The sequence below is a fragment of the Phaseolus vulgaris genome, chromosome 7 (assembly GCF_051622355.1).
Source record: "Phaseolus vulgaris cultivar YP4 chromosome 7, ASM5162235v1, whole genome shotgun sequence".
NCBI lineage: Eukaryota > Viridiplantae > Streptophyta > Magnoliopsida > Fabales > Fabaceae > Phaseolus > Phaseolus vulgaris.
In genome coordinates, this window is record NC_143504.1 from 14843047 (window position 1) to 14857210 (window position 14164).

General features: G+C 34.2%; 1 protein-coding gene across 1 annotated transcript; it reads right to left on the reverse strand.

Moving 5' to 3' along the window:
- Positions 1-4505: 4505 nt before the first annotated feature.
- PKP-ALPHA (Pyruvate kinase family protein) lies at positions 4506-12130 on the reverse strand. The gene is made up of 6 exons (XM_068634915.2): positions 11384-12130; positions 11188-11278; positions 10899-11092; positions 6595-6716; positions 5628-6106; positions 4506-5171 (listed from the first exon to the last, which is right to left on the reverse strand). The coding sequence occupies exons 1-6, from the start codon at positions 11888-11890 to the stop codon at positions 4870-4872; spliced, it is 1695 nt and encodes a 564-aa protein (XP_068491016.1). The 5' UTR covers positions 11891-12130; the 3' UTR covers positions 4506-4869.
- Positions 12131-14164: the final 2034 nt, after the last annotated feature.

The following is a 14164-nucleotide window of genomic DNA, read 5'->3' on the forward strand; positions in this document are numbered from 1 at the left end:
CAATGTAGTGTGCAGAGTAAACTTATTTGGCACTTTCTTGATTTAATTTCTTTCCCAAAAACCAAAAGACTTCATTCATGTGACTTTCACTGTCTCACAAAAATCAACACATTTCACCATTTTCGCAACATGTAATAGAGAAAAACATATGTGTGCCTCATCTCTCTTTTCTTCATAATGTTATATCCCTACACAACACAATTGTTACCCTCTTGTTCGATAGAGCAAATGAATGAGAATAAAAGTGATGAAGATGTTCGAAATATATGAGGAATAATTGGTGATAGAAAAGCATGATGATGCAGTGAGTAAAAAATGTGGGTGACCACCCAACAGAAGCAACCGAAAACTAGAGAATAGGTATCCAGCACTGAAGCACTTAGGTAGATAGAGAGAGACATGGTGGTCACAGTCCACACTCCCCAAAAGTACCTCAATCGTTGGCCTACCATGCCATCATTTAGTATTTACCCGTATACCTAGTCAACTGGTATATCTTGATCACCTAATGCACCCCTTTGCAATCTCATGTTTGAATAATTTGAAGCAATGTGGCACATGAGATTGGACCCACTTTTGTTGATTGCATGTAATATTTTTTATTTTGCTGAGAGTTAGAGAGTATGGTGTATAAAATAATAAAGAATGCTTTGTTTGACCTTGTTAGTTCCACTAATTGATATGGATATAGCAGCTATTGTCCAAACACAGCATTTATTAATTCAAATCCTCTTTCTCATCGGTCTGAATCTATCAATCTATCTAACTATTATGTTATTGCGGTGCCTTGCTGATATAAATTTGTGAATAATATAATGACTCTAAGGCAATAATTATGAGTGTACTTGCTCAATCTTCTTGCTTACGGGACGTTTGAACTCGTCTTACGGCTTGATTATTTTCCTTGTTGTGAATATGATAAACACACCACATTCAAATGTGTGGCCTAACGTCATTATAAATGGCCGCTTCATCCTGGGTTATTCAAACAATAAATAAATATGTGTTTGTTTGTATCAATTGCAACAAAAGTTGGTGTCTCAACTACATTAATTTTTCTAGGCAGATAAATAAAATAAAACTGCAGATGATGACTGATAAGGACACAAAGTGTTTGATAAGCAAGGCCAAACAGGACATGATGCCTCAGACCCCAGACCCCCAGACCATGTTCCTCCCCACCAAAACCATCTTTGGAATTCTTGTGATGGGATTTTTGTTTGCTTTGAGTTTAACTAAAATTAATAAACTATTATCATTGATGTGAGTTTTAAAATAGTAGTTATAGAAATTAATAAATTTACCATAAACTCAGATTAAGTTGGACAGCAAGAGTATTTTACAGTGAGATACATATTGTATTTTTACTCTTGTTGAGTTTTCCTATGTCAAAAGCCAAACACAGTGCTTGATACTAAGTTTGTACCATTGATTTGATTTGAGCTCTGGGTGTGCTCAAATAATGGCACATTTTAACTGTTCTATGATGATGTTATACACATCATAGGCTGAGAGAGTCATGGCTGATGATGAATCTGTGAGCCACTTAATGGTTTTCCAGGTGGGGCCCACTGTGATGATGCTAAAAATTTCACAAAATTACAAATTTCCATCAGAGTTACAGTTTTTTCTTAGATGATTTAACCACCCGTTTGAAACAAGTGATTTAACCTCAGCAAATATCTTCTCACGTGTGACGATCAAATCTTCAGTTTGGATGATCTCTGTGGAGTGTAGACCAAACCCAACTACGGATTAACTTGAAGAGTATGAGGACCTTATGTCATTTGTCAGTGACCTTAATAATGGGTAGTGTAGCAGGTGTTATATGCTGCTTCAAGTTTTGAAATCACCTTCACATCTTTTTCCTCAACTTGAAATTGCAAATGCGGGTCCACTGAATTATGGAGTTGGAGTTTGATAGTTTGAGCCGAATCTGTTGGCCTTGTGTGGTAAGTTGAAGGCCACTTTACTATGTGGTTTCAATTGATTGCACTACAATACTTCTGACTCCTAACACACCATTCTAGTTATTCTGCTATCAGAAAAAGGAAATAAATTTTCCACTACTTAATGCATATCACACATAAATTCAGTATACTCTGGTTAAACAAATACAAGGTGTTATAAATATACTGCATACTGATCTTTTTCCATGGAATAGTTACTTTTTTTTTCATAACTTCTTAAAAGAATTTTATTCTAAAAACATGCCTGTAATTGTAAGCAACGTGGCTAAAATGATGAGAACAAGGCACCTTATAAGTTGTTTGTGTGTTTAGCTTGAGTGAAAGATATTGGTACATGAATGCATTGGAAATACATGTGAAATTTGTATGCAGATAAGCATCTTCTCTCCTTTTATTTTTTGGTCTTTTAGACGGTGGGCTCTCTTTTGTGTATTTAATTTCATCTTTCGTTTGTTCTATGTGTATCTTTAGGTTCTTTGGAGGTTCAAGTTAAAGAGAAAAGAACAATAAAGAAGCAACAAAAAGAGCAGTTGTACCACTATTCAAATTTTAATTGTGAAAGTTAAAGGGTCACATATGGAGTTCTTGCATTGCTTGGAAGCAGCTTAAAAAGACTTGTAACACTGCATATATATGACTTTTATCAATGTAGTTAAGGTCACTTACACATTCCACGTCTTTTTCTCACACTTCCTTTTTGGCCCTTTCCCCTTTCTGGGTGGGGTTGGCCTGGAATGGAGGACAAACAAGCCAAGAAAGGTACCTGTTCAGGGGACCATATAACAATTGTAAATACCATCACTCAGTGAAATATTTTAATTACTCACTGCAATTGAGTTCTTTACGAGGCAGATACATTAATAACTTCATTTATACTGTAGAACTCAGTACTGTATACACAATGGATTAAAAAAATACTACTGGTACATTACATTTAATGTAATATTTTTAAATGCTATTCTTGTTTTTATGTAGAAACAGTTTCTGTGGACAGATTTTTTTCTCACTTACAGGTAAAAATAATCAAATTAAATTGAGAAAAAAAGGGTTGCGCATTGACCATGTAAGTAATTTTATTCGGTCATTTCAATCAACTAATTTATTGAATTTTATATTAACAATCATTTCTGATTTATTGTCTTGTAAAAACCATTACATTGACAATGTATAGCTATTAAACTCATTTTATGTCATAACTTCCATAGCTGACATCTATATTTAACAACAAACAACAAATGCTATAAATGAGATATATAAATTTTCTTCAATAGAGTACATAACAAACTGATGCACCTTAATGAAATCTGTACAAGTAGAACAATGCAACTTCCCATCAAATTTGATCAGGGATTTCCAATTTTTGTGTTGAGTAGATACTTTGTCGCTTTTAAAAATTAAGTGTGAAGAAGGCTCAGCAACACCTTGCTTCAGATTTCAGATTTCCAACTTATGAATCTTAATGAAAGTAATAATAATTAGAGTACAAGATTTGGTAGTAATTACATCATGTCCTCATCCATTTCTATGTTCTCACTTATGACATAACCTATCCAGTTGATCTTTACTTTTGCCGTATATATGTGGTAGGGTACATAGGAAAGAAAAACATTGAATAATTCCATTCTTTACCAGTATAAGCATAATTGTACGGAAACTATGCTTAAATTTGATGAGTAAATAATGTTCTAAAGCAAGCATTACATTGTGTGAAAGCACGGACAGTGTATTACCAGTTTCTTGGAAGAATAAATTTGTCAAACTCAAACCTTTAACAGACCCTTTGTGAATGAGCCAACGCATATCCGTTTAAGATTTAATCGTCGAGTTTGTAGCGTGCATTCTACATGCTTTTGCCCGCAAGGAACCAACTAAAAAGAAAAAGACGAAAGAAACAGTGAAGTAAATGAGGTTCTACTCAAAGCCAATCCTAGACAGTATAAAAAATGAAGGAAACGTTGCTTTGGGAAACTCACTCATTTCCTTTCCTCGATCAACTTTAAGGACATACATTATTCGTCAATGACACTTGGAGTATCCTAAAAGTATCTGAAGTGAAGCAACTGAAAATATTGGCCATGAGGTCCACACAGAAAATCTGTGCATGAATACTTTTCTGGACAGAACGTGGGCCTAACGTCAGCCCAACAAAATCTTCAGATTACCTAGCCCAATGAAGCCCAACTACAACCCGACATGATACCCCATCCTGACATGTATTGACCACAACACTCTGGCTTTGGTGGGGACATCCCCCACTAACAGTAACAGGTCCCAATTGTATAAAAATCTTGACACATCTCCTTTCATTCTAGAAATGGATCTGAAGGAAAAAAATACCCAATTTAAAGAAGAGTATGAATTACATAGAGTAATAACACCTCACCCCTAAATTGTGTGCACATAACTGCTAAACAACCTCTGCACTTCCAACAAAATACAATCTCTTCTAAAAAAAATACTTGGATGCCGATTTGCTTCCTCTACTAGCATTGAGTTTTGCTCAGAACAAATACATTGTGCATAATGATATGCGACTACTTAGGAATCTTTCTGAAAACTTCACATTATAGCCAATATTGAAGTGGTACACTGATACAAATTACAAAGAAATAAAACAGCAATGCTGATATGTCATACAGCTTAAAAAAGGGTAGCTATCGACTATATTGCCTCACTCGCCTAAAAGATGTCTAGAGCTTCAAGGTGTAAGCATTAAAATAAAGACTTCATTGTAATAACATAAACTCTCCCAAACTTAGTTGCGTCCTATAAATTGAAAAGACAGAATGACAAAATTCATTCATGAAGTCTCAGTCCGAATTTAGCAATCTAGCTCTAGCAGCATCCGAGGTTTTGAACAAACGGCTATGTTGGGTTTCAGAAGGAATGAAACATGTTCTCAAGGAACATTCATCACTTGTATTGACTGCAACATATCTGAGACTGCAATGACAAGGTCACCTGATTTGATGAGATTTCTGGCCTTGAGCAACGCAAAGGTTCTATTGAGATTGCTTTCCATATCATCTGAGAAGCTCAGACGGAAAGGTATCAAGCCCCACTGGAGATTGAGACGCCTCCGGACAGATGAAGTGGTAGTAAAAGCAAAGATTGGGCAGTCAGGACGGCATCGTGACAATAAAGATGCCATGTACCCTGTCTTCGTGTACACAAAAAGTGCATCCACCTCTAAATTATTGGCTGCCAAAGTTCAAAACAAGTAAGCACGCATCATCAAACGACTAACAAACAAACAAAACCAAAAATAGAAAAGAGTTTTTGGATTATAAGAGACTGAAAATTATGAGTGAAACAGGTGTTTTAACTAAGCAGTCAATAATCATTATATAGTGTTTCAGATATGTGAAAACTATAAATTGTGAACTCGTCAAAGAAAACTAATGGTCAAGAATAGAATAAACCTCTTATATTATAGTAAAGAAAAAGATAAACAAGCCTCGTGTATTATGGTTTTAGGCTCATTACTTTGATTATAAAACTTAACTATTGGAAAGTAGTATTGCGACCTATAAAAAGTAATTTAAATTCAAACAGTATATAGACCGATGCAACAAATCAAAACAAATATGAAACAGTTTAGGGTTTAGGGTAAAAATAAGGAAAAGAAAGCAAGTTTAAGGCTTAAAGACTGCTTACCCATCTTAGCAGCAGAACTGCAGATTTCTTCAGATATTTTTTCTGAAAAGTAAGACCCAACAGATGGGAGCAACATAGCTTCATAGCGTTTCTCTTCCCTCCACCACTTCTCAATTCTCAAACTGACACTCCTTAAAACAGTTAAGGCCTTCTCAGGGTACTGGCCCATGGCTGACTCACCAGAAAGCATCAAAGCATCAGCCCGTTGCCTGACAGCTTCAGAAACATCTGCAACTTCAGCTCTTGTAGGTGTAGGGTACTCAATCATGGATTCAAGTAATTGAGAGGCAACAATAACAGGCTTATTCAATTGCCTGCATAGTTGAACAATCCTTTGTTGAGCAGCTGGAACCTGTTCTAAAGGTATTTGAGCACCCAAATCTCCTCTTGCCACCATAGCTCCGTCTGCCGTTTGAATGATCTCTTCTAAATTCTTCAATGAGTCAATACTTTCTATCTTTGCAATGACAGAAATATCACTGCATCACCAGATTCATCACATTACAGTATGTCAATCTTAACTCTCAATATTAGCAGATATTAGAGTATAAAATTGCTTGGACCATTGGTCTTTGCAAGATTAACATTAAAGGAAATATCACAGATGCACAGAAATCGCACAGCTTTGTCTCCCAACAAGTGTCATGTGCAGTATTTGTTTAAGGTTTAGGATCCACAAAAAAGGATAAGGGCAATTCCAATCCAAATATTGATAGACAGATTTGGAGGTGCTGAAACATGGATATAAATCTAACAAATACAAAGGAGATGAAAGTGAATGTGATATAATTTTATAATTCATAGAACTCTATCAATTGTGCTACTTGTTAACTGTGATTTCTTAATATAACAAAAATGGTAAATAATAAAAGTACTCTGCTGGTCAATATTAAATAATAATAGTAATAGAAATGATATGTTGATAATAGTTTCAAATAGAAATATTTAATTACAGTTCAGTACATACCTATCACGAGAGCGTGCAGCAATGTAGCTTTTAAGATGAGTAATAACTTCAGCAGACTTGACAAATGAAATGGCAATAAAATCAACAGCCTCAGCAATACCAAAATCAATGTCTAACCAATCCTGCATATGGAAAATCAGATAAATGAATTAAATTATATGGGACAGATCTCCGCTTAAAGGAAATTTGGCTTCAATACATGAATCACCTGAAATCAACATGAATGGTTAAAAGAATAAAGCCCACAAACTTTTTGCATTGATAATTATTAGACTTTAGAAATCATCAAAGATCCACATTGCACCATGGAAATCACTTGCCTTCACCATATGCAATGCAAAATTAAAAAATTTTAAGGTCTTGGACATGGTTTTGTCATCAAATTGAACCGAGATCAACACAATCACAGTCCACATGTTTCGTCAAAGCTGACAAAGGATGGGTAATAATGCAAAATTAAGTTGTTAATTTCCCCTTGGGGGATACTTTAGAATGGAAAGGAAAGGAAGGGAAAAGTGATCAAGGATAGTTAGTGCAAAATAGTTAGGGGATCAGTTAGATAAATTGGAGGAATATAACCTAATTAATCTCTCAAGGAATCAAACAACACTCTGTTATCATGGCCTATCCCAAAATCATCACATCACTCCAATTTTGGCTCTTCATCCAGTGCATAGAGTGGTAAATCTGGGTCATACTCAAGCAGGAACTGCTTCAGCACCACCTTCACAACATAAATTAAGTTGTTTGAGCTGCACAGTTTCAACCAAAGCCACCAGTTCAAAGCACAACCCTAAGAGCCTTTACAGCACAATTTCCTATTGCAGCAACTTAATCCACCTTGATCTAGTGCAATATGCAATATTTCCTTCAAATTCTGGATTTTTCAATCTTCTCTAATGCCCTTGTTTCCTGTTCTTCCACCAATAATGTCAACCACGCACGACTTTCCCACTTTTTTCATTGTTGAATCCAGCACCCCATACCAAGACTACTAAATCTGAGATCTGAAACCAGTTGATAGAAAATGAAACTGCCTATGTGATAGGGACTTGGGTATTATGGAGTAGGTTAAGTCCCATAAATTGTTCGGTAGAATATTGAAGTACTTGATTCTCCCCCTTACCCACTAGCTTTTAAGGGTGGGTTCCCATGTGTTTGGGTGCTCATGAATTGGTGTTAAAGATGGTTGTAGATGGTGTCTACAAAGAATTCCGACCAATGGATGGTTATGACAGAGGGAGAATTTGAGTGAAATATCATCGAGTAAGATGTCATCACAGAGTGTGAGCTACCACGACAAGGTCTCTGGGGGATGGTGCTATATGGTAGAAAATTGGTTATTATGGAATGTTTAAGTTCCAGATTGAGAAGTATGGGATGTTTAGTGGAATACTTAAGTACTTGATTCTCCCCCTTTTAACCGATTTCTTCTACGGGTGAGTTCTTCAAGTGTTTGGCTATTTATCGATATGTAAGATAAAAATACTCAGAGAACGGGGCTCTGGTTCAAGGGAAATTGCAGGTATAGAACCTATATGAAATAAAACCCATCAAAGAAGGAAAACCTCTCTTCCCCAAGGCAACAGCCATTCGAAACTATCTAATGTTGCCTACCTCAACCCAAGGAAAACTTTATGCATTGATTCAAGACAAAGATCACAAATTCTGGATATTTAGGGTGCATTTGAGTAAACAGCTTAATTAAACACTTATAGAAATTGTTTATTCATCACGTAAGAACTTATATATAAGTTGATTCTTTAGTGAAAGAGGAAATAGGATTAAAATGTTTTTTTATAAGCTATGTTTTAACATAAGCTGGAAATAGGTTATAACATAACATGCTATTTTAGATTATTCAAATTACTTACAAAAGTGTTTATGTCATATAATAAGTCCAAATAAACTATGAATAAACTCTCCCAAAAATGCCTTTAATCAAGAGAAGTGCTACTTACATGACATGCCTAGAACCAACCAACACAAAACTATAGAATAATGATGGTACAAAAAAAATGTTTAGAAAGTTTAAACTAAAGCAGAGTATTTCACTCATGCAAGGGTTTTAAGTGAAAACTCGAATTTATGAGAAAGTTAGTTAAGATACTAAGAATTTATCTAGGTGAGAGACAAATTTTCAAGGGTAATATTATCTTTAGGTATAAAAAAGAAGACAATGCCAATATAAACAAACTTGTTATGGTTACAACTATTTAATTGACATGACAAACTTGTGGAGTTCAAAACTAGAGAATATCGAAGTTATACTTTTACTTACATAAATGAAGAATATGAGACACTGTTTTCAATCAATAGGGATTTTTCGACCATTTCTCTCTATCTCCCATTTTGTCTACTTAACTAGACTCATTTGTTCTAAAATTCACTCCCATAAGGTAGGAATTTGTATAGTATGTCTTTATTGCCATAAAAAATGTACATACTACGATAACCTGTTTGGGAACTCATGGAGATGTAACAAAACATTTTCCAACAACACAATCAGTGTGATGTTAACAGAAATGATCAACTTGGGTCGACTCCTTTTTACCTAGTGATGAGCATAATTTTAGTCACACTTAGAATCTTTTATCAAAATTATATTGGACAAAAATTATGTACAAATCCACTGTTTTAAATAAGATTAATCTAACTTGGTTTGTTTTGGCCTTAACTGTTTTTACTGTTAGTTTGGTACTTCCAGACGGTCTAACTAGACAATCTAGTGGTTATATGAAGTACACGGTCCAACAACTCATATGAAGAAAACACCTTAGTAACATCAAGTGTAATGAAGATAAAGGTGTAGAAAGAGTTTGATGTTAAAATCTTAGACTAAATGACATGATAGAATTGTCCGATAGACGGTTGCGACGAGTGGACCCGATCAAGAAAAGTTCAAGTTGCTTCTCTGAATCAAAACGGGACACAAAATCTGAGTGAAAGAAATAGAGAATAAACTCTACAATATCTCAAAAACAGAATTAGAAACAAATCATCAGGAGAATAAGAAGAGCCACATAACAGGAAACAAAATCTGAAGATTCTAAAAAGTTGGAAATTGAGAATTTGTGAATGATATCTGAGATAGAATATAATTCTGAGATCCATGGAGCAAAGAAACTTGTAAATACATACAGGCTTCAAGGAGATTGGAGCAAATCGAATTGCGTCCCACTCTGGGACGCATTAGTAAAACAAAGCATTATAATTGTCTTAGTTTTCTTCTTTGTAATTAATCTGTTTTGCCTTCGCATGGAAGACTAAACTCTTTTTGGTTGATTCTCTTATTATTTCGCCATAAATTTTGAGGTTTCTATTCAATAAAATTTTGCCCTTAGATTCCCTGTAGTAGATTATGCTAGACAATATGATTGTTTTGAATTATGGTTTTTGTAAGGAAATTGTTTTTGGACGCTTGTTGAGAATTCAGTTATTTTCTTAATTGGAGTTCTTGGTTAGTTTTCTTAATTCAAGAGGTAGAAGTTAAACATCTTATGAGTAGACACTTGGAGGAGAGTGACACACTGAATACATCAGTAGACACCTATTTTGCTTTTTTTTATTTTTTTCATCGCCTACTTTACTTCTTCTGCTAAACATCCTTAAACCCCCTTTAATCTTTATTGTTATTCCTGACTTTTATTGCTTTTAGATGAATTGTGAACAGTGATTGAGTGGATTTACTATTGGTTTCGTTGGGAGACGACTTTGGATTAACTGATCCTATCTATACTATCATCCTTTTGGTGTTAGACAGTCTAGCACTACGCTAGACGGTCTATACTGAATATATTTTAATTTGATAGTGAAACAACAACGATCACCTAGACATTAAGCATATTAATCCGACAGTGGACATATATAAGAGTCCAAGCATAAGTGCATTCTCTTTTGGAGAGTTTCCCACTAAGTAGGAATAACATGGAATATATACATACAAGATACCAATTAACAGTTGAAGTGAAAAATAGGAAGCATATTGCTCTATAAGATGCATGGTTAATGTATGTTGTATCCAACAAACACATTGACGGGGATGTGAGAGTTCTACAACAATAAACCTTAGTATTATATCTCGATACACTCATGGTTGCCAGAGTTTTGGGCCCATGGGCACCAAATTACTCCCAACTAACTTGGATTGGATAACACTATCATAGTAATAGTACAGCATTGGCAAGCTCCTCTTGTTTGCTAAAGGCAAAGTAAATGACAAAATAGAACTTAAAGATGTGCTGGTAAACAAAATTAGCAATAAAGAGATGCAATAAGCAAAAGGCAAAGGGTGAATAAGCAACCTTGGAAGAAATAGTAGGGAGCATGGCATTCCTTTCTCGCACTAAACTACCATTCCTCCAGAAAGTGAGATTGGCTCTAGGGAGCAATAAGCCAGGATCAGTGCAACGGCATTCAACATCTGGACCTATTTTTTGAATCACCTCAAACCTAACCATTCCTCCATCCACCAAAAGTTCATCCCCCACTTGCACATCTGCCACATCACATCACATTCCATCAACAACCTCACAGCAGTTAAGGCCTAATGACAAAAAAATAAAAATAAAAAGTTTGAATATGTTGGTTAACCTTCGGCAAAGCCTTCATAATTGACATTGATGGTGTGTTGGGGGAGAGCTGAATCGAAGGCTCTAACACTGAAGGTCCAGATCTCACCGTCCTGAAAGCAAAGAGTGATATTATAGAATGAGTATAAGTGAATGTTAAAGAAGAGGCAAAGGAAGGAAGGAAGCGGGTGATAGCGAAAAGGGTAATAAATAAATACATCGGCTTTGACAGAAGAAGAGCCACCGAGATCACCCATGTGAATCTCACTGCCTTCAGTGTCCATCATGATGGCGACGGCGAAGCCCTTCTCGTGGTTCAGCCGCCGGACGCGGTCGATGACCTCCTTGTGCCACTCCCTCGTGCCGTGGCACATGTTGATTCGCGCCACGTTCATGCCTCCAACGGCCAGGGCCTCCAGCTGCTCGAACCCGCACGTGGCGGGCCCCACCGTGCACACCAGCTTCGTCCTCCGCGTGCTTCGGAACCCGTTCTCCTTCAGCTCCGCCTCTGTCACAGCGTCCACCTCGATGGAGCTCGGATCGGAGGGCGGAGCCGGGACGCCGTTGTTGTCAGAAACGAGGATTTCCGGGGACGAAGCGCGGAGACAGGGGAAACGGCGGTGGCGAGGGAGGAGGAGGGTGGGAGGGGGTAGGTGGGCGTGGGTGGGAATGGCGGTGGGGGGAGGGGCAAAGAGGCGGAGGTTGAGGGAATGCGAGACCGACATGGTGGCGCGTGGCAGAGAGAGAGAGAGAGATAGGGCCAATGAGAAGTGAAGAGAAAGTGTGTTTTGAGTTTTGGGTTGGGCGTTATCAACGGAGTTGCCTTGTCTCCAAACAGAACTGCGGAAACTACGAGGCCAAGTCTGTTCTGTTCTCTGCTTTATAACACATGCGTCTTTTAGTTTGTTAGGGTAGATGCCGCTCTCCTTCTCTCTTCATTTCAAACTTTACAACCTTCAAATATCAATTTTACAACAATACTCTTTAATTAATTTATGCTATTTTATGAAAATGCAAATAATTTATATTAATTCTACTTATATATATTTTTTATTATTTGGAATTATTTAATAATTTTAATATTAAATATTACTATAATGATGATTTACAATTATAGTAAACGATTGAAATTTCAACTTTATAATAATAAAAATAGTAATTTTGCTAAGAATAATAATACTTCCAATCTATATATATACATTGTAAAGATTACTAGTGGAGGTTTAAAATTTTATGGTTGCAATTAGAGGAGGTTGAATTTAATGGTCCTAATTTTATTGAATGAAAATTATGATTATATATAATATTTGTTTACTATACATATTAATTTTGATAGTTTTAATATTAAATGGTATCATTTTATTTATTACATGATTTAAATTAATGATTAAGGCATAAATTAAATAAGAAATATTGTATCTATAATAAAACTTTCACAAACATGATGTTTGTTTAGTTTTCATGAGAAATGTGATTTGAATATACCTTATGTTTGTTTTGAAAGATGTTATTTTGTATTCTTCAAAAGTTATCTCTCACAAAACTAAAAAAAAGTTGAGTATATACTAAAAATAAGCTAAACTAAACTAAACGTTCAACTTATTCCTAACACACAATAGTTACTTCTCTTGTTGTGTATCTATTATTTACAATGTTTGGCTAACATTGATTCACGGCTTTTCCAATCATTAATTTGCATATAAAATTGAATCGTTGGCATTTTTTGTGTGGACATTATATCATCACATGAACAAGAAAAAAATATTGTATTCGTTTAATGAGCTTGTTTTCTGTGTGAAAATTAGTTGAAGACTCATTCTTCTATTATCAAAGTGCGAAATTTTCACTGAAATAGCATATTTAGGTTTTTCATATTGTAATAAATATTTATCAAGATAACATGTTTTTATACAGAAGCTGAATTCTGACATTTTGATTGAGTGGGTGGATGCTAGAATACCAATAGGAATTTGGTTCTTGGAAAATGAATTAAGAGCAATTTTTTTATTTTTTATATATATTTTTAAAAATACTGGTAGGGAGGAAAAATTATAAAACAAAACTAAATTAGAAATTAAATCATTTGAGAAAAAAAAATTGGAATAAAAGTGTAGAAATATAAAAAAAAAATCAAAAACAAAATTGAGAAAGGTAATTATATTTAGTAAGTGTGGAGGATATAATTATTTAGACTAGTAAAAATTTAGATAAATAAATATTTATAAATAGATATATTTTAAAGAAATTTAAATTAAAAAATGTAAATGAGAAAAAAAAATAAAAGAAAGAATTGTAAGAAAGTAATGGAAAGTGTGTGATCATTCACGAGTGGTAAAAAATATATCAATTTTAAAAAATAAGTGTATGTAATAGAGAAATAAATATTTGAAGAAATAATTACTTACAAATATAAATTTTTTAAGAAGATATAATAAAAAAATATGTAAATAATAAAATGTATAAAGATTAAGAGGAAAGAAAGAATATAAAAAAAAATGAATGGAAAGTTTTTTATATAATTGAAATTATCGAGTTGTGTACAATGAATATGATAAAAGAGGTTGATGAATTGAAAAAATTATTTTTGAAATAATGATGAAAAGAAAATAAAAAATGTGTAAAAATAACATTATTGAAATAACATTATTCTATGTTTTTTAATTTATGCGTATAATATTGATGTTTATGAATGTAAATAAATGTGTAATTTGAAAATTGGGTTGGACTATTTTATTATCGTAGAGTTTATTTATTTATTTATTTATTTATTTATTAATAATATATATATTATTAATAATTTTACATAATAAAATTTGGAAATAAGTAAATTAGAAGTAGATAATCATAGAATGAATAAGAAAATATTTGAATATTTAGTTAAAGAGGAATTGAAATTTGACATAAATAGTTGTAAATGAAATATACATTATTGGAGGAAGAAAATCATAAATAAAATTTGATGGAAACCATCCAGCCACATACATCCACATAATGATGAT